The 25,389-nt window shown below is 45.0% G+C and overlaps 1 protein-coding gene and 1 non-coding gene across 2 annotated transcripts; both read left to right on the top strand.

Annotated features, from left to right (window-relative positions):
* The first annotated feature begins 7,689 nt into the window (after positions 1-7,689).
* LOC149437500 (uromodulin-like) lies at positions 7,690-14,672 on the top strand. The gene is made up of 4 exons (XM_089660895.1): positions 7,690-7,716; positions 11,323-11,477; positions 12,830-13,069; positions 14,480-14,672. Exons 1-4 carry the CDS (start codon positions 7,690-7,692, stop codon positions 14,670-14,672), a joined length of 615 nt encoding a protein of 204 aa, XP_089517021.1.
* Positions 8,981-9,084, top strand: LOC149437501 (U6 spliceosomal RNA). Its single transcript, XR_016308131.1, has one exon. It is a non-coding gene; the product is annotated as a U6 spliceosomal RNA (small nuclear RNA).
* Positions 14,673-25,389: the final 10,717 nt, after the last annotated feature.

The following is a 25,389-nucleotide window of genomic DNA, read 5'->3' as shown; positions in this document are numbered from 1 at the left end:
GGTGAAGGAAGTTTCCTTTATATTGATAAGGATCTTGTATCCTATAGTAAGTGGATCTAAGAACTGTTTGGATGGCTACACAGGAGTCTTTAGATGTACTTTAATGTCTTTTTCTGTCTCTCCAGTGGTTGTGTCTCAATCCTGTGGAAGTGTTACCTGTGCCGTTGATGAGTATTGCAGCATTGATACTACCTGCGTGTGCAATTCCAGTCTCTACAGCATTACAGGTATGGAGTTCTTCTAAAACCAAACAGGGAATGTGTCCCATAAACCATATGAAGTTCATGTCACATACAGAGTACATGGAGTCAGAGCGTGACGTTCACTCCCGGGGGTAAACGCACCACAATGGAGCCCCCTGGTGTGAATGAGCCTCTAGGCTTACTCCACATTTTTGTGAGGAATAATATGACCACCTGCAGTCTGACGGTCACATAAACATGCACACTTGCTGGGAGCAATATGGAGTTGAGAGTGGAAGCCGTAACAAGATCCCACTGAGGTCAACGTATCTTCATCCATACGAACAATCACTGTTTGCTTATGATTTGTGCCTTAGGGAGGTTCTGTATGGCTGAAATCCTCTTAAGGACCTCTGTGGGCTTCCTACATCAGCCATCCCTCCACCCAGGTTCTGTACAATTGCAGGGTTCCTCTACAGGTTGCTTGGGGTTCCTTGAGCAAATTTGGCCTCTCAGATAAATTGCCACTAACTCCAATGATCTTTTCAGCAATCTATAAAGAGGAGTATTCTGCCCACTGACCATCAATGTAAGGGACTCTTTTCTTCTGACCACCAATGTAATGGCTTCCTTCCCACTGACTACCAATGTAAGGGAACATTACACTGGCCACCAATGTAAGTGCTGCACTGACCATCAATGTAAGGGACTCTTTTCTTCTGACCACCAATGTAATGGCGTCCTTCTCCCACTGACTACCAATGTAAGGGAACATTACACTGGCCACTAATGTAAGGGGTTACAACACTGAACATCTATGTAAGGGAGCAGTGCACTGGCCACCAGTGTAAAGGAACACTACACCGACCACCAATGTAAGTGCTGCACTGACTATCAATGTAGTGGGGGGGTACTACATTGACCATCAATTTAAGAGGGCACTATGCTAATCACAAATGTAGGGGAGAACTCTGCTGGCTACCAATGTAGTTACATAGTTGGTAAGGTTGAATAAAGACACTGTGTGGATATGTACTGTATGTGTTTATGCCAATAATAATTCCCATATCCCTCTTTTGAAATTTGGTGTTTTTGTACCACCCTCATGCTTCTTTTTTCTGTGATTTATACTGTATGCAGTTACCTTGTGATCGCTGTTCCCTAAGTTGTCTCATATTTCCACATCTGCGATCAGGTCTGTGTTATTTGTAATCAGTAGATCTAGCAGAGCATTATTTCTAGTAAGGGCTTCCACCAACTGACACATGAAATGGTCCTGCTAAATGACCAGCCTTAAATGAGTGAGCAGTTCCTTCTGCCTGGTCAATATCTGAATAATTGAAGCCCCCCCATTATGAGAACATTGCTCTGCCTCACCACCATTCCTGACTGTGATAGCAGATCACACTCCTCCTCATGCTTCAAGCTAGGGGGCCTGTAGTTTATAGCACTATTACTTTTCCATTTGTTTCTTCCCTTTGGAGCTCCAACTACAAGGATTCCAACTCTTCATTTGCCCCATCAACAATGTTGTCCCTCATGTTCACTAGCAACCCATTCTTGATATACAGGGGCACCCCTTCCCCCTCTTCTACTTCCCTGTCCCTCTGATACAAGGAATATCCCTGAACAGTTTCCAGCCAGTCATGTGAGCCATCAAAACCAAGCTTCTGGTATTCCCACAAAGTCGAAATCCTCCTTGTATATCAGCAGCTCCATTTCTCCCATTTTATTAGCTAGGCTTCTAGCAGTTGTGCAAATTCCTCTTAGTTTTGTATGGGTATGTTTTATTTCCTCCTTAGTTGTTCTGAGTCTGCAATTGGGTTCTGCCAACCTACTCACCTTGGGTTTAGGTATTCTAGTAACCATACCACTAATGCCCCCATTAGCACCCTCTGACCTTTGTTTACTTCCAGTTATCCCTTCCCTTGTTCAGCAGCAGCCAGACAGACAGGTGTATGGTCAGGATCAAGTTCAAGGTCAGAAAGAGACAGAAGTCGGTAACGTGTTGGCAGTGAGGTACCAAGTTAGGAGCAGAGACATAGTCAGGAATCCAAGTCGAGGTCGGGAACACAAGTGAGCAGCAGCATAACAGGTAGGAGTGATCCAAGAGAGGTGTCGGATGAAGCCGGGTCAGGAACAAGGTTCACACACCTTCAAGAACCAGGAACACAGCTTCTTCACATGTGCAAAAGGATGAGCACTCGATGCACGGAAATCAGCATCTGCTGAACGAGATCCCTGGCACAGCCTCTCAGAACTCACAAAGCTCCCAGTAACTAAGTCCTCAGAACTCACAATGCTCCCAGTTACTCACAGCACCTTAGTACTCACAATGCTCCCAGTAACTCAGTCCTCAGTGTTCACAATTCCAGTTACTCAGTCCTTAATACTCACAATGCTCCCAGTTACTTACAGCCCCTTAGTACATACAATGATCCCAGTTACTCAGTCCCCAGTACTCACAATACCCCCAGTTAGATCAGTCCCCAATACTCACAATGCTCCCAGTTACTCACAGCCCCTTAGTACATACAATGCTCCCCGTTACTCAGTCCCCAGTACTGACAATGCCCCCAGATACTCAGTCCCCAGCAATCACAATGCTCCCAGTAACTCAGTCCTCAGTGCTCACAATGTCAGTTATTCCGTCCTTAATACTCACAATGCTCCTAGTTACTTAAAGCCCCTTAGTACATACAATGATCCCAGTTACTCAGTCCCCAGTACTCACAATGCTCCCAGTTACTCAGTCCCCAGTACTCACAATGCCCCCAGTTACTCAGTCCCCAGTACTCACAATGCTCCCAGTTACTCAGTCCCCAGTACTCACAATGCCCCCAGTTACTCAGTCCCCAGTACTCACAATGCCCCCAGTTACTCAGTCCCCAGAACTCAAAATGCTCCCAGTTACTCGCAGTCCCTAGTACTCACAATTCCCCCGGTTACTCCCTCTCCAGTACTCACAATGCTCTCAGTTACTCACAGCCCTCAATATTCACAATGCTCCCATTTAATCACTACTCTGAATTGCTCACAACCCCTCAGTACTCGCAGACGTCCTCTCAGTCAGCCAGAGTCAGCTCTCACTCCTGCTGCTGCTGATAGAAAGACCCCCGAACACTTTTGGGTTCACCGCTAGGGTCAGCTATTGCTGCCCACCTACACACAGCTTCTTCTCACCTCTCAGGTATACCACAGGGATCTCTTGTGCTAAGCCCATTCTGTCACATATCCAACGTGTGCCTGCTCTTTCCTCCAGTGCCCCCCACTTCTGAGATTGCTGCCACTGTACTCTTTTCCTGCTCTTTCCTCCAGTGCCCCCCACTTCTGAGACTGCTGCCACTGTACTCTTTTCCTGCTCTCTCCTCCAGTGGCCCCTGCCACTTGGATTGCTTTCACTGTGCTCTTTGCAGGGGTTCTAGATCAACTTAATCCCTTGCAGGAGCTCAGCTCTTCTCAGTCTCCCAAAGCACCCCCCCCCCCACTCACTATTGAAAGAGGGCAATACACTGACCTCCAATGTAAGGGAACTTTACACTGACCACCAATGTATGGGGGCAATACACTGACTTCCAATGTAAAGGAACTTTACACTGACCACCAATGTAAGGGGGCAATACACTGACCACCAATGTACGGGAACTTTACACTGACCTCCAATGTAAGGGGGCAATACACTGACCACCAATGTAAGGGAACTTTACACTGACCTCCAATGTAAGGGGGCAATACACTGACCTCCAATGTAAGGGAACTTTACACTGACCACCAATGTAAGGGGGCAATACACTGACCACCAATGTAAGGGGACACTACACTGACCTCCAATGTAAGGGGACACTACACTGACCTCCAATGTAAGGGGGCAATACACTGACCTCCAATGTAAGGGGGCAATACACTGACCTCCAATGTAAGAGAACTTTACACTGACCTCCAATGTAAGGGGGAATACACTGACCTTCAATGTAAGGGGGCATTACACTGACCTCCAATGTAAGGGGACACTACACTGACCTCCAATGTAAGGGGGCAATACACTCACCTCCAATGTAAGGGGGCAATACACTGACCATCAATGTAAGGGGGCAATACACTGACCTCCAATGTAAGGGAACTTTACACTGACCTCCAATGTAAGGGGGCAATACACTGACCTCCAATGTAAGGGAACTTTACACTGACCACCAATGTAAGGGGGCAATACACTGACCTCCAATGTAAGGGAACTTTACACTGACCTCCAATGTAAGTAGCACTACACTGACCAGCAATATAAAGAACTACACCTACCACCAGCGTAAGAAGGGAACTACATCAACCACCAATGTAAGGTGTACTAAGCTGATCACCAATCTATGGAGAACTAAACTGACCACCAATGTAAAGTGGCACTGCACTGATCACCAATACAAGGAGACCCCCATAAATGTAAGGGGGGACTACATTGACCACCAACAGTCAATATACTGTATGTAAAATGGAAATGTAATTTTGCCTTTAACTCTTTGATTTTATGACAGCTTTCTCCCCAGTTCCTGGTCACTTTTACGACCCTACATTGGGTATATATAGAAACCCCTATAGTGTATAATGTACATCAAGCACATCACCGTCACCTTCTCATCTCAGAAATCCTGAATGAATTTGCTCATTATTTCAGGAGACCATCCATCTCCAAATAATATTTGTACTGGAGGATATTTCAATATACAAGTGTCCAAATGTTGGTTGGAAACAAATGGTTATAATACGTCTGATATAAGGCTGAACAGCACCAACTCCGAGTGTTGGGCAGTAAGGGAGATTGTGAACGGGACATCGCAGATGGCCATTCATCGTCCATTGACAATCTCTGACTGTAACACTGATACTGTGGTAAGTTCTCAGTCTGACTGCTTGATATACAAGAGAAGTAAAAACAAATACATTGTCTTTTGTAAGTATGTATAGACACACATAGATAATGTAAATGTATTCTGTATGGACACACATTATATGTAATAGTATTTACCGTATAGTATGTAAAGGATGTACAGTATATTATATTTTAGGATTTGTAATGTAGAATAGTAGAGAAGACTTAGAATTATTGTGTTTTCCCCAAACAGTGTTTTACCCTCTACACACACCCACTGGCCACGTTATTAGGTCCACCTTGCTAGTCCCGGGTTGGACCCCCTTTTGCCTTCATTCTTGGTGGCATAGATTCAAGAAGGTGTTGGAAACGTTCCTCAGAGATTTTGGTCCATATTGACATGATGGCATTACGCAGTTGTTGCACATTTGTCGGCTGCACATCCATGAACCATTGATACAAGGCAGGATGGATCCATGCTGATGTTGTTTACACCAAATTCTGACCCTACCATCTGAATGTTCCTGAAGTTCCACAGCTGCTACCATCACTCCGCTCTGCTGTCCAGGAGAACCAGCGTCTGTTCTTCTGGGGGGCAGCACTCCCTTCACTCCGCTCTGCTGCCCAGGAGAACCAGCGGCCATTATTCCGGTTGGCAGTGCTTCTTTCACTCCGCTCTGCTGCCCAGGAGAACCAACGGCCATTCTTTCGGTCGGTGGTGCTCCCTTCACTCCGCTCTGCTGCTCAGCCCTGGTGATAAGGAGGACCAGCAGCCTTTCTTTCAGGGAGCGGTGGTGCTGCCCCCCCCAGAAAAGTGCTCGCTGCAAATACGCCCGATTTGTTTTTTAGTAACATGGTAATTTTGGTTATTGGACCACACTTATTTTGTGTAGCGGAACCCAGTGAACTTTTACCTCCCCTTATATATCTCATAATTTGACACCCCTGATTCTACCCTCTAATAGGCTCCCTCTATCCTTCCTTCTCTCATTAGTTCCCTCTGTACTTGAATTCTCATTACTGTACCCCTCCTCTCCACTACACAGCTTATACAGTATATATCACCCTCACTCCTACCCTCTACCTGTGAGTTATGTGTGCTAATATATCTCATCCCCATTTTACTTTCCTCACCCTACTTCTCCCAATCTCTGAGGGAATTCCCCTAATCCTGGCACAATCTATTCAGTTTAATATCCTTCTGTCCCCTTCCAAAAATCAGCTCCCCTCCACCTTCTCATGTGCCCACCGGAATGCCCGCTCTGCCTGTAACAAGCTTACCTTTGTGCTGGACTTTTTGGTCTCTCATTCCTTCAATATACTTGCCATTACTGAAACCTGGCTTCATGAATCTGACTCTGCTTCTCTTGCTGCCCTCTCCCATGGTGGCCTCCAATGGACTCACTCACCCAGACCTAATTAAAGTAGAATGGGTATTTGGTGCACTCCAAGAAGGGCTGAAAATGGTATATGCGGAAAGGCCTAAAAATGGAAATCAAGGATCATAATGTGACCAAAATATATATGTGTGAGACACAATATGAATAGATATAGTCCTTGTAATGGGTAGTCATTATTGAAGTCCTAATAAGCAGCTGAACTGGAAGGAAACCAGCCAGTTATGAGCTAGAGAGAGCCCTGTGGGAAATGAGAAAAGAAAAAGGAAAGGCCTGATAAGGGAGCACGCATGCTCCGAACGCGCGCCACCCCCCCGCCATCAAGGAAGTGACGTCTTCTCCATTCAGAGGGAACCTGGAGGATATGCTGGAATCCACCAGCATCGCCACCCAACACTGGACCTCCCTGCATGTATAGAGACCCGAGTTCCTTCACACAGAGGATGCCTACCATTATATCAGATCACAAGCACATTCCACCATACCTTTGTGAGTGGCCTGTACTATTTATTTTTAGCCATATTAAAGAGTTTTATGCTGCGATTAGAGGGTGTGCCTTTTTTTTTCTGACTCACTCAGACCTAGTGAATAGAAAGGAGGCAGAGTTGGATTCCTTCTATCCAGGTGAGCACTTTCCAGGTCCTGACCGGTATCATGCTTTCCTGATGACTTCTCTGCCTGACTACCTTACTTTCTTTCCTCTTAAAGATCCACTTTGCTTTTTTGAGACTCACTGTATTGACCAATTTTCTCCAATTTTTCTGGGGATTGCAGTGATTTATTGGCCTCCTGAACCAGTATCATGTTTCCTTGATTTCTTCTCTGCCCGGTTACCCTACTTTCTCTCCCATGGTGGCCTCCAATGGACTCACTCACCCAGACCTAGTGCATGGAAAGGAGGTGGAGTTGGATTCCTTCTATCCAACAGAGCACTTTCCAGGTCTTGACCAGTATCATGCTTTCTTGATGACTTCTCTGCCTGGCTACCTTACTTTCTTTCCTCTTACATATCCACTTTGCTTTTTTTGAGACTCACTGTATTCACCTATTTTCTCCAATTTTTCTGGGGTTTGTAGTGATTTATTGGCCTCCTGGACCAGTATCATGTTTCCTTGATGGCTTTTCTGCCTGGTCACCCTACTTTCTTTTCTCTAAAATATCCACTATCATTTTTGGTGACTTTCGTTAATGCTAACAGCCCGGCTACATCTCAACTTCTCAACTTAACCTCACTTTTTGACCTAACACAATGGACACAGACCTCACTCCGGGAACAGTTTGTTGTAGCATTGGATTTTCCCAGGCCTGGATGTGTGATGTGGCACCATGAAACAGACAACATATAAAAATACAGAGTTTATTGTACAACATGTTAAAACCATATAAAAGTACCCTGTCATACATCAATGGGTTCAAATAAACCCATCCTATGAAGACTTGTACCACATTAATTCTCAACACATTTCGATAGTCATTATATCTTCATCAGGAAGTATGTGGAGGCAATGTTTTATAGATAATTGGACTGGGATCCTAGATCCACTTTTATTTTTGGATACCAAGCAATCTTTAGTCACCATGCAACACTTGATGTTTTTACAGAAACTGTTTTTTGGCTTTTGACATTTTTTTTTACATCTAGTAAACCCCCCAGCATGTTATCCTATGTGTCCGTGCACACAGAGGCTGAAATCAACGTATTTTGGCTGGGACGTTTTTTGGCTGGAAAAACCCCCCAGAACTAGTGGGTTTCCAGAGGAGTTTCTTAGCTGTAAAAAAGAAAAAAAAATAGTGAAGCGCTTATATCTCATACATAAATAAAGTGCATTCAAAAAGAATTAATATAAATGAATTAATATATATCTGATACTCCTGTGTGGCAAACCTATGTAATAAACACTAATACCTCCCTCTAGTGGGAGAAAAAAATAGTGCAACCAAATGTAATTAAGCTTTAGTGATTCAACACACACTATAAAAAACGCATTAAACTGTGCATATAACAAATTTCAATATATAACCAAATGTGAATAGATTAGTGAATATGAAATTAATTATCCACATAAAATAGTGCCTAATTCATATACATTTCATATACATCATAAGTGAAAAAGAAAAAAATGTCCATGCATGTGACTCTGTGCTTTTGAAAAACACACGTGATCTCCACTTCTAGGTGCAAATAATCTCCTCCAAATGGCAGCAATGCCTGCTCACCTCCCCTCCTTGACCCACACAGGGCCCCAAAGCAGTTTCCACCTCAGTGGTGTATCTCCTCTGGCAGACTCCTTATTCCTCCTCCTCTCTTATTCAGACTCATAGAAAGACATAAAACTTTCCATAGTGTAGTATATTTATTAAGAAAGGGTAAAAAACCACAAATAGTTACACTCACATAGTCCTCTTGGTTAACAAGCGTTTTTACCACAACCTATGGGTAAATCTGCATGTACTGGGGAATCCAATATGGCCGCGCGGAGTCCGGACATGCGTCACCAGGAAATGACGAACCGACGCGTTGCGTCACGTGCGTCGTGACTTCATCAGGGCGGGGGGAAGGATTACAACGTGGAACGATACCGAGAAAATTAGCCAGCCCCTGCGTAAGGTTGACATGCTAACACATGAAGCGGTACACAAATTTTGATCCTTTACTTCTTAGCTGTAAAAACGCTCTAACGCCGAAAAACGCTGGAAAACGTGGTAAAACGCCACAAACCAATGTGTTTGGACTTTTTTTGACCCTTCAATTTTTTTTTTTGGTAAAAACATGCTAAAAAGTGCTAAAAACCGCAAACGCGGGAAAATGCCGCTAAACGCGGCAAAACTCTGCTAAATGCTAATGCAAAATCGGTAAAAAAAAGCTGAAAAACTCACGTTTTTAACGTGACTTTACACAGCTAGCGTTACCAGTGTGCATGAGGATTTATAGACAATATATGGCTGGTGTCTCAAATCCAACCACTAAATGGAGATGCGTTGCTAGTGACGCTATATCTATTTTTGAAATCCATTGGGTTGCAGGATGTTGATAGTTGAGAAGTCCTCTGCAAGTGTTGCTTATTTTGAGCCCCTCCCCACGGGACCGGCAGACGCATGTCGTTGGACACACATTGTAGCACAAATGTTTCTTCAAACGATATCCAAGGCCCTGAGGAAGCATTTTTTCTGTGAAACGCGTCGGCCATTTAAGACTAGAATCTTTTGAACAGTTATATGGTTATATTCCAAGCGACATTATTCACTTTATTGTTTTTTTATGATGTGTATTTGTGATGCTAATATATGGAAATAATAAAATATTGTACTATCTGTTCTTGTTTTATACCTCGGAAGGTACATTTACAGTTCCAACTCTAAGTGCTGTTGTCTCACACAAATATCAAGGGATGGTACCTCCAGAGGGAATATTATCCCTATACCCATCCTCCACATATGCTTTTTGATTTCACACTTTACATATATATTGTACATTCCCATCAGTCCCGAACCCCCAAGTGGTGTACAATCTAAACTCCCATTTATACATACACATTCTAGGGCCAATTTAGACAGGAGACAATTCACCTCTCAACATGTTTTTGGAGTGTGAAGGAAACCCACACAGGCACAAGGAGAACATGCAAACTCCAGGCAGGTGGTAACGTGGTTGGGATTAAAACCAACAACCCGAGTACTGCCAGGTGGAAGTGCTAACCACTTAGCCACTGTGCTGCCTATGGTAATGATAACACAGGTGTACCTCGATTTACGAATTTAATGCGTTCTCTGGGACATTTCGTATTGCGAAAAATTCGTAAACCGAAATACGGTTTCCCATAGAAATGCATTGAAAACCAATCAATCCGTTCCCGGAGGTCAGAAAAAAGTAAAAAAAATGTCGCTGTAACTCTAGGCCAGTGCCAGTGTGATGGGAGTCACTTTGGGTGGGGGACCCATGGAACACAGCTCACTTTAGAGAGGTGGGGAGACCCCTGTCTCAGCTCCACATACCCCTATTATGTGTAAGTCACCCTGTGCATGTTAGGGGTACAGGGTGATCTGTCCTAATATTAGGGTGGGGGGTTGTTGATTGTTTAATGCCATGTGGTTGCATTCCATTGTTCTATTGTGAGTCTTGCTTGGGAGCAAACTATTATGGAATGTATGTGTTTACGTGTATTAGATTAGTGGGGGGGGGTGTCTTCAGTGGCCCTCCCTCCTGATGATACTGTCTGCTGGTGTGAAGTTTGAATACCTGTGTGTCTCTTGTTGCTAAGTGTAGACTGCCCCGCCCTGTGTCATTATGCAGGGAGGGGGGATTTGCCCCCGGAGTGTATAAAAAAGCCAGTTCGAGTTTCAAATAAAGAGTTCCATGTTCAGACAGACTGGTGTCGTCTAGTCTTGTTTGGTCGGCTGTGGTGTTTGTGGTCGGTGTTCGGACGGGGAAGCGGTATTATAACGGAAGTACCCAAGCGCAGACGGGGTCGGTTCCATTACAGACGGTTTTTACATGTGTAATTACCGGCTTTTTTTTTTCTTCACTATAGCTCAGAGAATCAGCTGTCACTTTCCCCCGAGCTAAAAGAAACAAAGTTTCCTTTTAGTTTATCCCCCCCCAGTTAAAAGAAACAATGTTTCCTTTTAGTTTGTTTCCCGAGATAAAAGAAACAAAGTTTCCTTTAGCTCCGGGGTAAGTGACAGCTAATTCTGTGAGCTATAGTGAAGAAATAAAAAAAGCCGTCAATTGCATTTAAAAATCGGCACCGACATACACTTTGTATTTTGAAATAAATTTGTAAATAATTGGTAAACAGAGGCATTATTTTCACTGTGCAGATCACTGTATGGCGGGGAGTTTTCTGACCTCGTCTAATGACTTATGTGCTTCCTCTCTCTACAGGTAAATTCCACCCATATCACATACATAAATCAGCTGTATATTTTTGCCAGGACGGAGCCACTTAGAATTTCAGATGACTTTGTCATGAATGTTTCCTGCAGTGAGCCGCTGAATGTGAATCCCAGCCCCAATGTGACCCTGCGCCCACTACTTGGGTAATTATTATTACATAACTTTGGTCTTTCAGAAATTCACGCCGGCCATCTTTTAGGCTCAGTTCACAATACTGTGATGTGACTTTGGCTCAATTTGCAATTATATGGTGTGACTTGGATGGGATTTTTGATTGCGTTTTGGATGTGGTTTGCATATTCTTTGGGGCCAAATCGTACTGTAAATCGCACCAATGTAGGTGCACCATTGGAAGTCATGTTATTTCCATTGTCCTGCAATTCAGTGCAACCTCCAAAGACATGCGGGGAGGTTAATTGTGAGTTAGGGACCTTAGATTGCACACCCCTTGAGGGTTAGGAACTGATCTGAATGTACAATATATATATAAAGCGCTGCTTAAATTGTTGGCGATATATATAGTACCTGTCATAAATAAACAAATAAATAAACAAACAAACCTAATTTGCATTTGAAATCTGTGTGAACGGGCCTAATGATATTGGATTCCATCACATGCTCTTGTATGAGGTCCTTTAGCAAACCTTCAAGTATCTTCCCCAAAGTAGATGTTTAAATGACTTACTGGTGGAAGACCATGATCTCTCCTTAAATATGGGGACACCGCATCGGCCTTGTGCCAGGTCTAAATACATTAGAAACAAAAATGTAGATATAAGTGAACTAAACTCTCGGAGGACACATGGGTGTAAGCCATCTGGACCAACTTTTCCCAAGCCGCCCTGCCAAATCGAGAGGAAATGTCTTGGCAATAGAAGACTTTTTATACCCCGTGTCTCCTCCCTTCCTTCTGCTTCAGTGCTGCAGCCTCCATGAGACTCTTTGATATTGAGCGCTCCTGAGTGCCCCCCGCCGTGCTGTGTGGTTCCTCCCTTCAACCCCGATGTCTCTGCTGAGTCCTGTAGTGACATCGGGGTCAAAGGAAGGAACCATGGCATGTGCCGGCAGACACAGACATCCCACACTTCCGGAAGAGCTGAATACTGAAGAGTCTGGTGGAGGCTGCAGCACAGGAATGGAGGAAAGGTAGGAGACATGGACCGCCTGAGAGGGGAGTATGAAAACTCTTCCATTGCAGGGATGTCGCTTCTCATATTTTTTCACCCTGACAAGGTCACCTAAATGTCTGTTACTTTGTTTTTTTATACATATTCATTTAAAACCTCTGTGGTGCAACTGAAATTCTCAATCATTTTGTATATCATCTTCACCTCCCCCACCAGTATACACCGAGCTGGAGAAGAGATCTGATAGAATTGCTCTTTCATTTTTCTCAGGGAAAATATTTCCGTTCTGCGCCCTCTCATAGTTGCATGTCCACATACCTACAAGGGGTTCTAGGTAGGTAACCTTTTGTTGTGCGTTTCTTTTCCAGGAGCGCAGTAATAAATGACCTTACAGCAGATACAAGTTATACAGCCGTAATGGCAGCCTTTAAAGATAACACATATTCGGTCGCGCTCACTGAAGATGACGTCCTGACTGTGGATGATACTATTTACCTTTCTGTGAAAGTACCAGATCTGGATGCCAACACCTTCAATCTCTCAGTGGTGAATATTTATGCCTCTCCTACCAACTCAAGCGACATCAAGTACTTTCTTCTTCAGGACGGGTAAGTACACAGCACACAGGTTAGTAGCTCTGCGTGTTCTTTGTACACTTTGACTACAGAAGCAATTCACTGAATGCCCAGAACAATATATCCCCCTAACCACTTATGTAGCACTGTGCGTGTATCAATGGCGGATCAGCGGCCCTTTATTTATCCAGCGCCATTTATAAACAGCTCTGGATAAACAGCCACCAGCCAGTGGATCATGGAGCAGAGACAGATCAGTACTTATGAATGGGCACAGAGTGAAAGGATCGGGGGGCTGCAGCTGCTGATCCATTCATTCTGGATACACAGAGACACTGTACCCAGATGGTCTGAGGAGCTGGATACTATGTAATCTCTACGACTGATCATCACAGCAATCACATGATATTGTTTACTGTGCTGATCCCTCCCCTTCCCGTGTACCCAGCTGTCATTAGATGGCTGGGTACACAGAGACACTGTACTCAGATAATCCGAGGAGCTGGGTACTATGTAATCCCTCCCTATGATTGGTCATTACAGTGATCACATGTTTTATTTATGGTTCTGATCCCTCCCTTTCCCATTACAACATGGAGTGGAGAGAGATCAGTACTTATGAATGGGCACAAAGTGAATGGATCGGGGCTGCAGCTGCTGATCCATTCATTCTGTTGCATTGACACAGGGATCTTTTTTTTAACCCTTTCCTGCCTTCCTCTTCTCCTACACATACTCGTTACAATGCTGTGTCCATGTGACCTGTGAAATTAACCCCTCACATCCCTTATCCTGCCCATCTGAACATTAACTCCTTTATCTCCTAGATACCACTGTATGCGACCAGTGCATTAACCCCTTTACGTCCTCCTTTGTCTCCGTATGGCCTGTACATTAATGTATCTGGTGCACCATTCTCAAGCTCCTTGTTTGACCTCATCATGTTTCTTCATTTCCCAAAAAAATTATGGGCAAAAGATGATGGGTGTTTTCCAAGAAAGGGTCATTTCTGTGGTTTTCATACTTTTCTGTCTGTTTGCTTTTTTAACAGAAAGTAAGGGAAACAGTTTTTATAAATGTTTATTTTTTTGCTGTTTCATAGTAAAATATTAAAAAAATATATTATTAGCCACCTACCTCTAGTCTGGACACTTTCACCCGCTTCCAGTCCAGGCAGATTTTCAGTATTCAGCGCTGTCACATTTTGAACGACAATTATTCAGCCATGCAACACTGTACCCAAATTAAATTTGTTTTATTATTTTTTTTGAGACACATACTGTATATATTTATTGAACAAAATGATCTGATGTTCTGTATTGTTCACCTATAAAGTAATGAATGCAGCCCATATATTGATCAGCTCTATTAGTATGTACCAGTATTGTGTTCTAATCTTTAGATTACAGTAACTGAAAGCTGATGAAAGGTTTCTGTATCCAGGTGCCCATCTAGTGATATATCTACTGACCAGCTAACAGTGGAAAGCAATGGAGTCGGCATTGAAGCTCGGTTTGCTATGAAAGTCTTCCAGATCATCGGTTCTAACAACGTCTATCTCTTTGCTGAACTTAGACTCTGCACTGATGATTGCGCCGTGGTAAGACTCAACGTACACATAGAGGATGTTCTGTGATTTCTGTTCATGAAAGAGCAGTCAGGGCTTCTTTGGCCAGATGGACAATCAGCTGCCCAATTGGCCCACTGGTCCAAGGGACCCTCAAAGCCTCAGGCATTTTCTAGCCCTGGATACATTTCCATTAGCCTAAAGGGTGGCAGGTTTTGGGGTTAGGAAAAGCATTTATTTAAACCTTTAGTGCATTATGTATAAGAATCCCTCCTTCTCCCTGATAAACAGACCTTTGGTGACCTGCAGCCAACAATGTATGTAGTGCTTTCCATGCGATACATTCACATCAGTCCCTGCCCTCAAGGAGCTTACAATCTCTAGGAGATTACATCTCTATCTAAAGGTGCACATACACTAGGGCCAAATTAGACAGGAGCCAATTATTCTACCATTGTATCATTGGAGGAGACAAACACAAGCAGAACATGCAAACTCCATGCAGATAGTGTCCTAGCTGGGATTTCAATTGAGGTCCTCAGTGCTACAAGGCAAGAGTGCTAACTATTAAGTCACTGTGGTACCCCAATGTCCACAGTTGGCTTTCAGATCTTTGCATGGCCTTTTTTAGATTCATGGAGGTGCTTATGGACTGAAAAATGAAAAATGAAAAAAACAAAAAAAAACGTTCACACCATTAAGCTTAAAGCGGCTCTTCAGTCATTTATTTAGAATTAGAAGCAGCTACAAAAACTGACTTTTATTAAACAGACACTCAACTGTTCAGGGATCCAGCACCATCCTTCACCGGTCTTTGGTCCCTGGCGCAGGCATGCTAACTGTGAGAGGCAGGCTCTGACTCCTTGCAGCTTCACAGCAGGCTGCCCACTGCCATTCTGCCCCTTGTGAATGGTCCAACAGCCTCCTGGAACCTGTGATGTGTCCCAGAAGGTTGTGGGTACCGAAAGGAGGAATAACCTCTACTTAGATCATCTACGTGGTCCGAGCACAAATGGAAGTGGGTACCTGTCAAAACTAGGTGCCCACTCCCCCTCCCCTGAAAATTTTTTTCCAAATATGGCAGAGGAGATGGGGAGGAGGAAAAAGAGCAGAATTTCCCTTTTCTGGGTGAAGTTCCACTTCAAGGGTGCCAGCTTCCCTCCTGATATCTTCTGTTTTTGCAAACCAGGCAGGCAGAACATTGCAGTGTGAAATGAGCATGAAAGATGAATTAATGGCCAACTCCTCACAAAAGTGGTGAATTAAATCCTATATTGGCTTCTGATATTGAGATATCACCACCACAATTCACAGTTCTGTCCATCTGCTGCAGCCATAACATGAGTCAGGGATGAGCTTAGGTTCAGCCCAAACCCAATCTCATCCCTAACAAAGACAATTGATGGTGTCATAATGCCATGATACAATGTAGAATAAGAAGGCCATTGGGGAATATGATTTTGAGAGACTATTCCAGGGAAGTTTCACCATTAGAGTGATGGAAGAACCTGGTGCGCCCGCATCCTCCACTGTTTCCATTGTGGGGATAACACAGATAAAGGAACATGAAGGGGACATTGTGATTTTAGCATAGCTGTGGTGTTTCTTGGATACAATTTGCAGTTCCTTCATCGATTTCACTTGTCTGGAATTTCTGTTGAATTTATTTTATTTCCTTACAGACCTGCCCCTCTGTATCCAGATCACTGATTATTCAGCCAATTGCACAAACTGCTAGAATCGCTTTGGATGCAGGTACGTCATCTCATTATAGGCAAAGTTGATCCAAGGAATAACTGATACAATAGGAAAAATTAGAGTGTCAGCTGCTCGTCCCCAAAATACAAGGAATTAAAAAAAAACCCCTTGGGACTTTAATGCAGCTAATAAAGTACCACACAGGTATTCGTATATAAAAAGTTGTATACTTTATTTTCCAAAATTTCCTAAAAACCTAATTATATGTTAAAATTAGTGATGGGCCTGAAAACCCCCCTGTTCAGTTTGTGGTCGAACATTAGAACCTAACAAAAGTTCGACCGCAAACTTTGAACCCAGGGGGCAATTCACTAAGTGGTATCTTACCTCATCTAAGTATGCGGTAAGATACCACGCAACATTTTTCCCAAAAATTGTTGGCATTCACTAAAAATCACTACTAGAATACTGCATGCCTTAATAAAAGAAGTTATTTTAGTAGTGAAACCGTGCATTAATGTTTCAGCTGGGGTTCCCCACTGGCAGCTGAATGAAAAAAGAATTGCCGGCAATTTAGCAAAAAAATGGTGTGGGGTTCCCCCCCCCCCCATTCCATACTGTCTTGGAAATTCGCTTTAACGAATTTCTCCTTACCGTGAGTACTCGCAGTTGGATGCGCAGAAATCCCCCATAAAGCTGTGTGAATTTCGCTTACCACGACTGCAGCCAAACTACACGATTCCTGCCCATCCAAATACTTTGGTCCTGTTGAATTTGTGGGTGATTGGAGCTCCGGTACCCTAGAATGATCACACGACACTCTAAGGCTGGTTGCAATCCACATAAGGGCCGGCTTTTGGCTCAGCTCTCTGTTTTTATTAAGAATACACACATGCCCCCCACATGAATAAAGTCAATCCCTCCCACCGAACAATACAATGGGGATTGCTTATACAGAGGATGTACATTCCAATTGGAGCATAGCCTTTGCTATTATCTATCACTGGTCCTCCCCCATGAACCTTCTGAGGTCAGCAGACTTCCTCCCCTTCCCCCCTATGAGCCATCTGAGGTCATATTTCCTGTCCTACTATCTTCTATTGGTATGTACATTCTCTGTACAAGCACTCTCTAAAAATATCAGTCTGTACCTGGATGGGCCCGATACGATCTTTATTAAAACACATCCATCCCAGATACAGTTTCAAGTTGGTAATGGGTTGTAAGATATGCATAAGCCTACACGTGGAGTTCACACCGCTTGCGCATTGCGTTATGAAGCCCACGTGCTACCATGCTGCTGATATGTGGATACAGGCCCACGGTCTACTGACAGCGGCATTCGCATGGAATGCCGTGGTGGTATACACGCCGGTCTATAAGCGCAGATCTGCCATCTCATCCATTACCAAGCCGAGTACTGTAATACATACATTGTACATGCGCATGGCCCAATTGCAGCCTTCAGAGCTTTAATTAAGCCACACGAGAGACATATGAATAACACGAATACATGACACATTTAAAGTTCGACCAACAATACAAAATTTCCATGACATTCCCTCCTGTTTTATCATATTCTCCTCGTGTCCCTTCTTGATCTTCTTCAGCTTGATGGGTGTAGTCTCAAACTTCAAAGAGTTCCTGTAGTTGTCCCTGAGAATAAAGCTCCACGGGGTACCTGAAACAACAAGACCCGACGCAGACTCGACGCAAACAGGCTTGATTGAAGCGATGATCCTCAAGAGCGTTGGAACCTTCACTACAGGAAGGCTCTTGCAAAAACCACAAACAGACTTGTGGTATGAATAAAGCTTGTGATCCCACGGTGGTCTGGGGAGATCCAGCAATAGATTCTCAAATTGCCCCTGCAGACGGGGCCACACAAGGCTGGTCTCGACCCAGACAGTTTTCCAAATCGCAGACACAAACAATGATGAGGCTTGAAGCTTGCTTGAAGGTCTTGGAGAATGTGGTCTTCAGAGAGATAAATTAGAGGGAAGCCAGGACGTAATCTGTAGAGAAGGTGGATGGTTGGTGAGGTCTTCCTCCGATCAGTGGTTGGAGTGGGATCCCAGGAGCGGGCATGGAGATGTGGTCGTCTGCCCGAGCTTGGTTTACACGGTCGATGAGGCAACAGGAACATCTCACCGCGGCATATAAAAGGCAGATGAAAAAGAGAAGCATCAGGATATACACTCCCACTTCCTTCAACCAAGATCCGATGGAGAACAGGAAATCTCCCAATCCTCCCAAACCCTTGAACGGATTCCAACCCTCACTAGCTATAGCTCTAGCTTTTCCCTGTAGTTCACTAACTTTGTCCATATGGGCCTGGACCTTGTCATCGGTGTCTTCTATCCAAGTACAACAATCCTCTCCGATGAACTCACAGAACCCCCCTTTGGCGGCTAAAAGATAATCAAGGGCCATCTTCTCCTGAAGCACTAAAATTCCCATCTGCCGTTGTTCTTGGGCAATTTCTCTGACAGCCTCTACGGTCTCGTTAAACATACTATCCACGATGACAGAAAAATTGTTCAGGCGCTTCATAAGTTCTATTCCCCATCCTGTCCATGAGGGGAACCAAGCCCATGCCTGGTCGCCCTCAGAGAACAGTTCCCTGCGAACTCTCCCTGCCATCCTTACCTTCTTGTGGACCATCAACTCTTCATGGTCCATCACTACATAGGATGCGGGGACTAGCTTTATGAGGGCACACGAACCTTTCGCGTTCTGGGGAAATGTTCTATAGGCTGCCGAACCACACAGAAAATAGTATGGACCTGTCAGAGCAGAACAGGAGGAGTTCCTCGTTCGGCCTCTGGTACTGAGCAACAGTTGCACAGACTGGGGGATTGCTCCCTCAGTCTGCACATCACATCCGTCCTTCCAACACACGTGGTCTGGTCGGTCAGTGTGGTTACTCAGAAGGGAAGTCTGGTTAGTCAGATTGACAGTTATACCTCCCTCACAGGTGGTAGTCCCAACAAACTTGTTACCTGTGCCAAAGCTGATGTTAAAGCACACCTGAGGGCTGCCTAGCTGTCCAGTTACCCATAATGGACTGACGAGGGCCCTACAGGAGCTAGAGCTAATATTGGTGCTGAAACTGATGTTACCTGCTAAAAATGTGTCATTAAGTTCTACCGACAAATGTCTACGTGGGGGCTGACCAGGGGTCCCTTGCTTTTTCATGCCGACGCGGATGTCATATAGGGCATGAACAGCGGCCATTGCGGACATGTGATGACTGGGTGGGGGCTTTGAGCATACCCAACAGTTGGTTTTGTTGGCGGTTCTGGCTAAACGCAGGTGCATTTTAAATAAAAGGTTGGGGTATCTGCCATCTTTTCCTCCGTTCACACACATGTAAGACATACAAACAAAAAGAAAAAGGAAAATGACACCCCTCATTCTCTGGTGTAGCTGAGAAGCTTCTTGCAGTGGCTTGCGTGCACCCAGTTGTCTCGTCCCTCGAGCTTGAGTGAGGTAGGTGTCGTCAGCTGGACTTGGTATGGTCCGGTGAACCGTGGCTCGAGTCCGGTTCTTTGATGTTTCTTTAGGACGACCCAATCACCTGGCTCAATAGAAAGAACACCTGTTATTGTATTTGGATCGGGGAGCGATTCGCGAACCCGATGGTGTATCTTCTGCAGCTCCCGTTGCAGAGATTGCACATAACCTGTAAGCTGTGAATGCAAAGACGACAACTGTTGAGGAAAGTACAACCCTGTTTTGGGAGGTCCCCCAAACAACACCTCGTAGGGTGACAGCCCATGTGGTTGCCGAGGGGCATTCCGGATGGAATAGGGGGCAATGGGGAGACACTCAGGCCAAGGTTTTTGGGTATCGGAAGACGTTCAACCTTACCGCTACTCTCGGGGTGATATGGGGTGTGTCGCCGCTGACTCCAGTTCCACCAAAGAGATGCAGTCGTGTCCTTTGGAAGAGAGATTAGTAGTGGACAAAGAAGACATGTTAGCAGAAGAGGTGTTAGTATTGTTAGTCGTGTTGCAAAATTCAGCACTGTCATTGCTGTCCTCCCCCCCCTTCTCATCTTCCGACACAGGAAGAAGAGAAGCTGGGTTAAGAATAGTGCATCGTTTGATAGTGAGGTTAGTAGGGGTTAGGAGGGTTTTCCCCTGAGAGGGGTACCTTGCCTTGGATGTCCTGTTTTCGCAGGACCGTTCTTGCTGCACCGGTGTCAGTGAGGCAAGGGAGGGGATATTTTAATTCCTCTAGAAAAAGATGGATCTGGGCCGACACCGATTTGTCAACTTCCTATGAGAATTCATAGGAGTTACTTACCATGGTGGTCATAGGGGCGGAGGACTCATCAGGAATGAACTGCCACCGACCTTTAGGTAATTGGGGACAGCTCCTCCTTATGTGCCCCGTTTGGTGGCACTGGAAGCACCTGGGTGGGGGCCTATCCTTCCTGTGACCCGGATCCCTTGGTTTTTCGTGTGGGGTCTGGGACATAAGAACTTTGGCCTTGTCTTGTTTTCTTCTATCCATTTCCCTCTCTATTGCCGCAAGAGTGGAAAGGATAGCAGGGATAGACATCTCATTATATTCGGGTCGGGCCAGAACCAGCCTTTCCCGAATTTTAGTATCGATGCCTTCCAAAAATTTGGCCCGCAACAGAATGTGCGTCGCGGTCACCTTTACCCCTTCAGTTGGAGCATCAGGTCCAACTTCCAGATCCGCATCCAGTGCCGTCTGCTTGAGACGGCGCCAGAAGCAGGCGCTTTCCTCATTAGGACCCTGGGTGAGCTTCATCATGTCCGTAGTAGAGGTAGCACCATACATTTCTGGAAGCTTTGCCTTTAGCTGTGTACAGAATTCTTTGCCCCCTGAAGTCATCTCCTCATGAGTGGTTATAGAGCACCCTGCAATCACTGTACTGGCCACTTCCATGCCCACCTTTGCCCGTAGGATCTGTGCACAATCTGACCCGCTCATACCATAGCTGAACTGGTTTTGTCCAAACATTCGAGCAAATCCTCTCGGATTGACTCGATAGTCCGGGAGCTCAGCCAGAATAGTGCGGATCTCTGCCGGGGTGAAGGGGACATGCCAAACTACCCGTTCCCCTAAAGTCCGTTCCCCCCGTGCATTGGGAGGACCTTCAAATTGCTGCACCCTGACTGGATAGGCCTCGGTCCGGGAAGAGTGCAAGGGCTGACCCAGCATCATCGGTGGGCTTAGATTAACCACCTCGCTTACTGCACCTTCAGGTTTGAGGTCCCTCAGATCAGGGTATAGCTGGGGGGCAGGGGTCTGATCAGTGGCTCGTAGCGCTTTGATGCAATCCGCCCTGTTTTTTAACCGGGTGTCTATTCCCCTTGATTCACAGATAGTCTGCAAATCGGTTGTTGAGTAGGCTTCATAGTTGGAAACAGAAGGAGCTGGGGTGAAGCAGGGAGAAGGGAGAGGTAGAGGCAGAGGCTGAGGCATAGAGACAGAAGACACAGAAGGTATGTCAAGAGTGACGTCACTAACAGAAGAGACAGGTGCAGTTATACTTATCTCAGCCACTGTTGGTTGTTGGGGGACCCCAGCAGACCCTGATCCTGCCTGCCTTAGTAGAGTCAGCCCTGAAAGAGCTTCCTCCACCTCTGACACCGGATCCTCCTGTTTTATTCCCTCTGGAGGCCAGGTATACATCACCTGGTTCTTCCGGACAGACACCAGTTTATGTATGCCCTGCTTCCCTAATCGGATTGACCTGTGAAGCCATAGCTGTGCGATCTCTAGTTCTGACGCCTGCATCCGTGGTTCAAATTCAGAGATGAATTTTTCCCACCTCCATGCGTCAAATGTACCTTCCCGGGGAATTTCCCATCTGGTACCCTTCGACCATTTATTCCACCTTTTGAGGGGTTCTGTAGACTTCCCCCCCAAACTCACCTTCATCAGTTGTGCAGCTGTCCTTACCCTGAAGAGGGCTGGTTCCCCCTCTCTCTTCATGGACTGACTACTGCCCATCGTGACTAGTCACTGGTATATATCCCGCGTCCGGGTACCTGTTTACCCCCTGGAGCACTCGGTGGGATCCTACCGAGAGGCCTGATTCCACCACTTTCCCAGCACAGCGTAATTTATGTGATACTTATCGATCACCCGAAGCGCATCAAGTGGCGGTCAGACTGAGAGCACACCTCCCACTCCCACAGCGCAATTTGTGTGATCCTGACCACCCGAAGTGTTTGTGGTAACCAGGCTAAGTGTTATACTTCCCTGGACCGCCCACTCGCACAGCGTAATTTATGTGGCTCTCATCACCCACTGTGTTTGGCAGGCCACACCGCACAATGATGAAAGTGGCTTTTCTCTCCCTGCACACAGTAGCTAACACAAGTCAAAACAAAAAGAGGGGTTCTTGGATGTTACTTAGGGGTCACTGGTTGGGCAGAAACCTGCTAACTGACCTTTAGGAAATTTGTGTAAAGAAAAAAACTTTCCTAATACACACAGAAAAAAAAAAAAAAAACTCTTTTCAACCTGAAAAACTGTTAAAAAGGACAAAGTGGATCCTTATGAAAAACACGGGACGTTTCACAGTAAAACAATTACACCGAGGTAAACCGAAAAACTGCGCCAAAAGTAACCTTGTTGCTGACGCAAAAATCACTCCTATCAGCACCGCTAAACGATCCACGTTATACACGCAATCTTTACTGCAACCACCTAGAACCGTTTACACAAAAAGTCTGCTGGACGTGAAACACGCGACACAGCAGCTTAAAACAAACCCGCTTTACAATAAGGAACTACTTTTAACAGGAAAAACACAAGAAAAACATAATCACTATACAAGAAATCTATGTGCAAAAACCCAGACTACACCGCGCTCATTAAATGTGGAACACGTGAAGGGAAAACTCGCTTAACACACTTTAAATTGGCTGGCAATACGCAAATTTAAAGCTAAAAGCAAACAAATGAAACTGTAAAAAATTTGGATTAAAAACACAATATGGGTCAAATGCATATAGGAAACTTCATGCACATTGCATAGAGATTACTGCACATATGGTAGCCAACAAAATGGCCACCAACAGGGAAAGCACATGGTCATTAACAAAATGGCCACCAAACAAAAGGAGTCCATGTGGTTTAGTCAAGAAGATGACCCCCCACAGAGGAGCACATGGCAGATACTAGAATGACCCCCCACAGAGGAGCACATGGTAACACTAGAATGGCCCCCCACAGGGAAGCACACGGCAGCCTCTAGCCTCAAAATTGCCTCTTACATAAAACAGACTTTTGAACAGAACATACGCTGGACAATTACACAACAATATGAAGTACACATACAACACAATTTGGGCACAATCACAGAACGGACATAAAACACCAACATATCACACTAACATGCACATGTAACAGAAAGGACCCCCTGCTGCATGCTTGCTGGGAGCAGTAGTTCCACAAAACATTGTACACAGATCTTACAACAGTTAACAATTAACCTAAGCCTTTCAGCACTGTAATAATTACCTCACGTGGAGGGGGGTAAAGCAATCACCACAGTACCTACAGCCCACAAATACTTACCTAACACTATGCAACAACTTTTACCCACTAAAACATATACCCGTTTAATTTTTGGTTGGAAGATTTTTAAACTTGACCAAATCCAGCCAACCAAACCCACCCCTCTGCTGCTCTCCGCAGAGACAAACCCTCGTCTTTCACCCACAAATCAAGAGTTTAGGACAAAAAACAAGGTCCTTGTTAAGCGGTATTTCTTGTTAGCTAACAGAGAGCGAAATCAGCCACACGAACACGCAAAAAGCGATCCTCTTAATGGCAGAGAGACCTGAAATGTGCCGGCATACTTTTTGCTAGTTCATGATGGCTCATTCCCCCCTCGTTCTTGGTTAGCTACGCAAGAATACGCGTTAGTATCCACCAGGCTCGCCAAACTGTCTTGGAAATTCGCTTTAACGAATTTCTCCTTACCGTGAGTACTCGCAGTTGGATGCGCAGAAATCCCCCATAAAGCTGTGTGAATTTCGCTTACCACGACTGCAGCCAAACTACACGATTCCTGCCCATCCAAATACTTTGGTCCTGTTGAATTTGTGGGTGATTGGAGCTCCGGTACCCTAGAATGATCACACGACACTCTAAGGCTGGTTGCAATCCACATAAGGGCCGGCTTTTGGCTCAGCTCTCTGTTTTTATTAAGAATACACACATGCCCCCCACATGAATAAAGTCAATCCCTCCCACCGAACAATACAATGGGGATTGCTTATACAGAGGATGTACATTCCAATTGGAGCATAGCCTTTGCTATTATCTATCACTGGTCCTCCCCCATGAACCTTCTGAGGTCAGCAGACTTCCTCCCCTTCCCCCCTATGAGCCATCTGAGGTCATATTTCCTGTCCTACTATCTTCTATTGGTATGTACATTCTCTGTACAAGCACTCTCTAAAAATATCAGTCTGTACCTGGATGGGCCCGATACGATCTTTATTAAAACACATCCATCCCAGATACAGTTTCAAGTTGGTAATGGGTTGTAAGATATGCATAAGCCTACACGTGGAGTTCACACCGCTTGCGCATTGCGTTATGAAGCCCACGTGCTACCATGCTGCTGATATGTGGATACAGGCCCACGGTCTACTGACAGCGGCATTCGCATGGAATGCCGTGGTGGTATACACGCCGGTCTATAAGCGCAGATCTGCCATCTCATCCATTACCAAGCCGAGTACTGTAATACATACATTGTACATGCGCATGGCCCAATTGCAGCCTTCAGAGCTTTAATTAAGCCACACGAGAGACATATGAATAACACGAATACATGACACATTTAAAGTTCGACCAACAATACAAAATTTCCATGACAATACCAGGCCCTTTGGGTATTGAACTTGAGGGAAAACCATGCCAATATTTAAAATAAAAATGAATTGCCCCCCCCCCCTAAAATCCATACTTGACCCTTATCTGAGCATGCAGCCCGGCAGGTCAGGAGAGGGGGTGGATGAACAAGTGCCCTCCCCTTCCCCCCGAACCAAAGCAGCTCCAAAATTTTTTTGAGCTTCAGGTGTTC

This window comes from Staurois parvus, unplaced genomic scaffold (genome assembly GCF_062004578.1).
Source record: "Staurois parvus isolate SC_StPar_1 unplaced genomic scaffold, SC_StPar_1.0 ptg001286l, whole genome shotgun sequence".
Lineage (NCBI taxonomy): Eukaryota > Metazoa > Chordata > Amphibia > Anura > Ranidae > Staurois > Staurois parvus.
The sequence above is the reverse complement of the archived record's forward strand: the minus strand, read 5'-3'. Positions and strand labels throughout refer to the sequence as shown.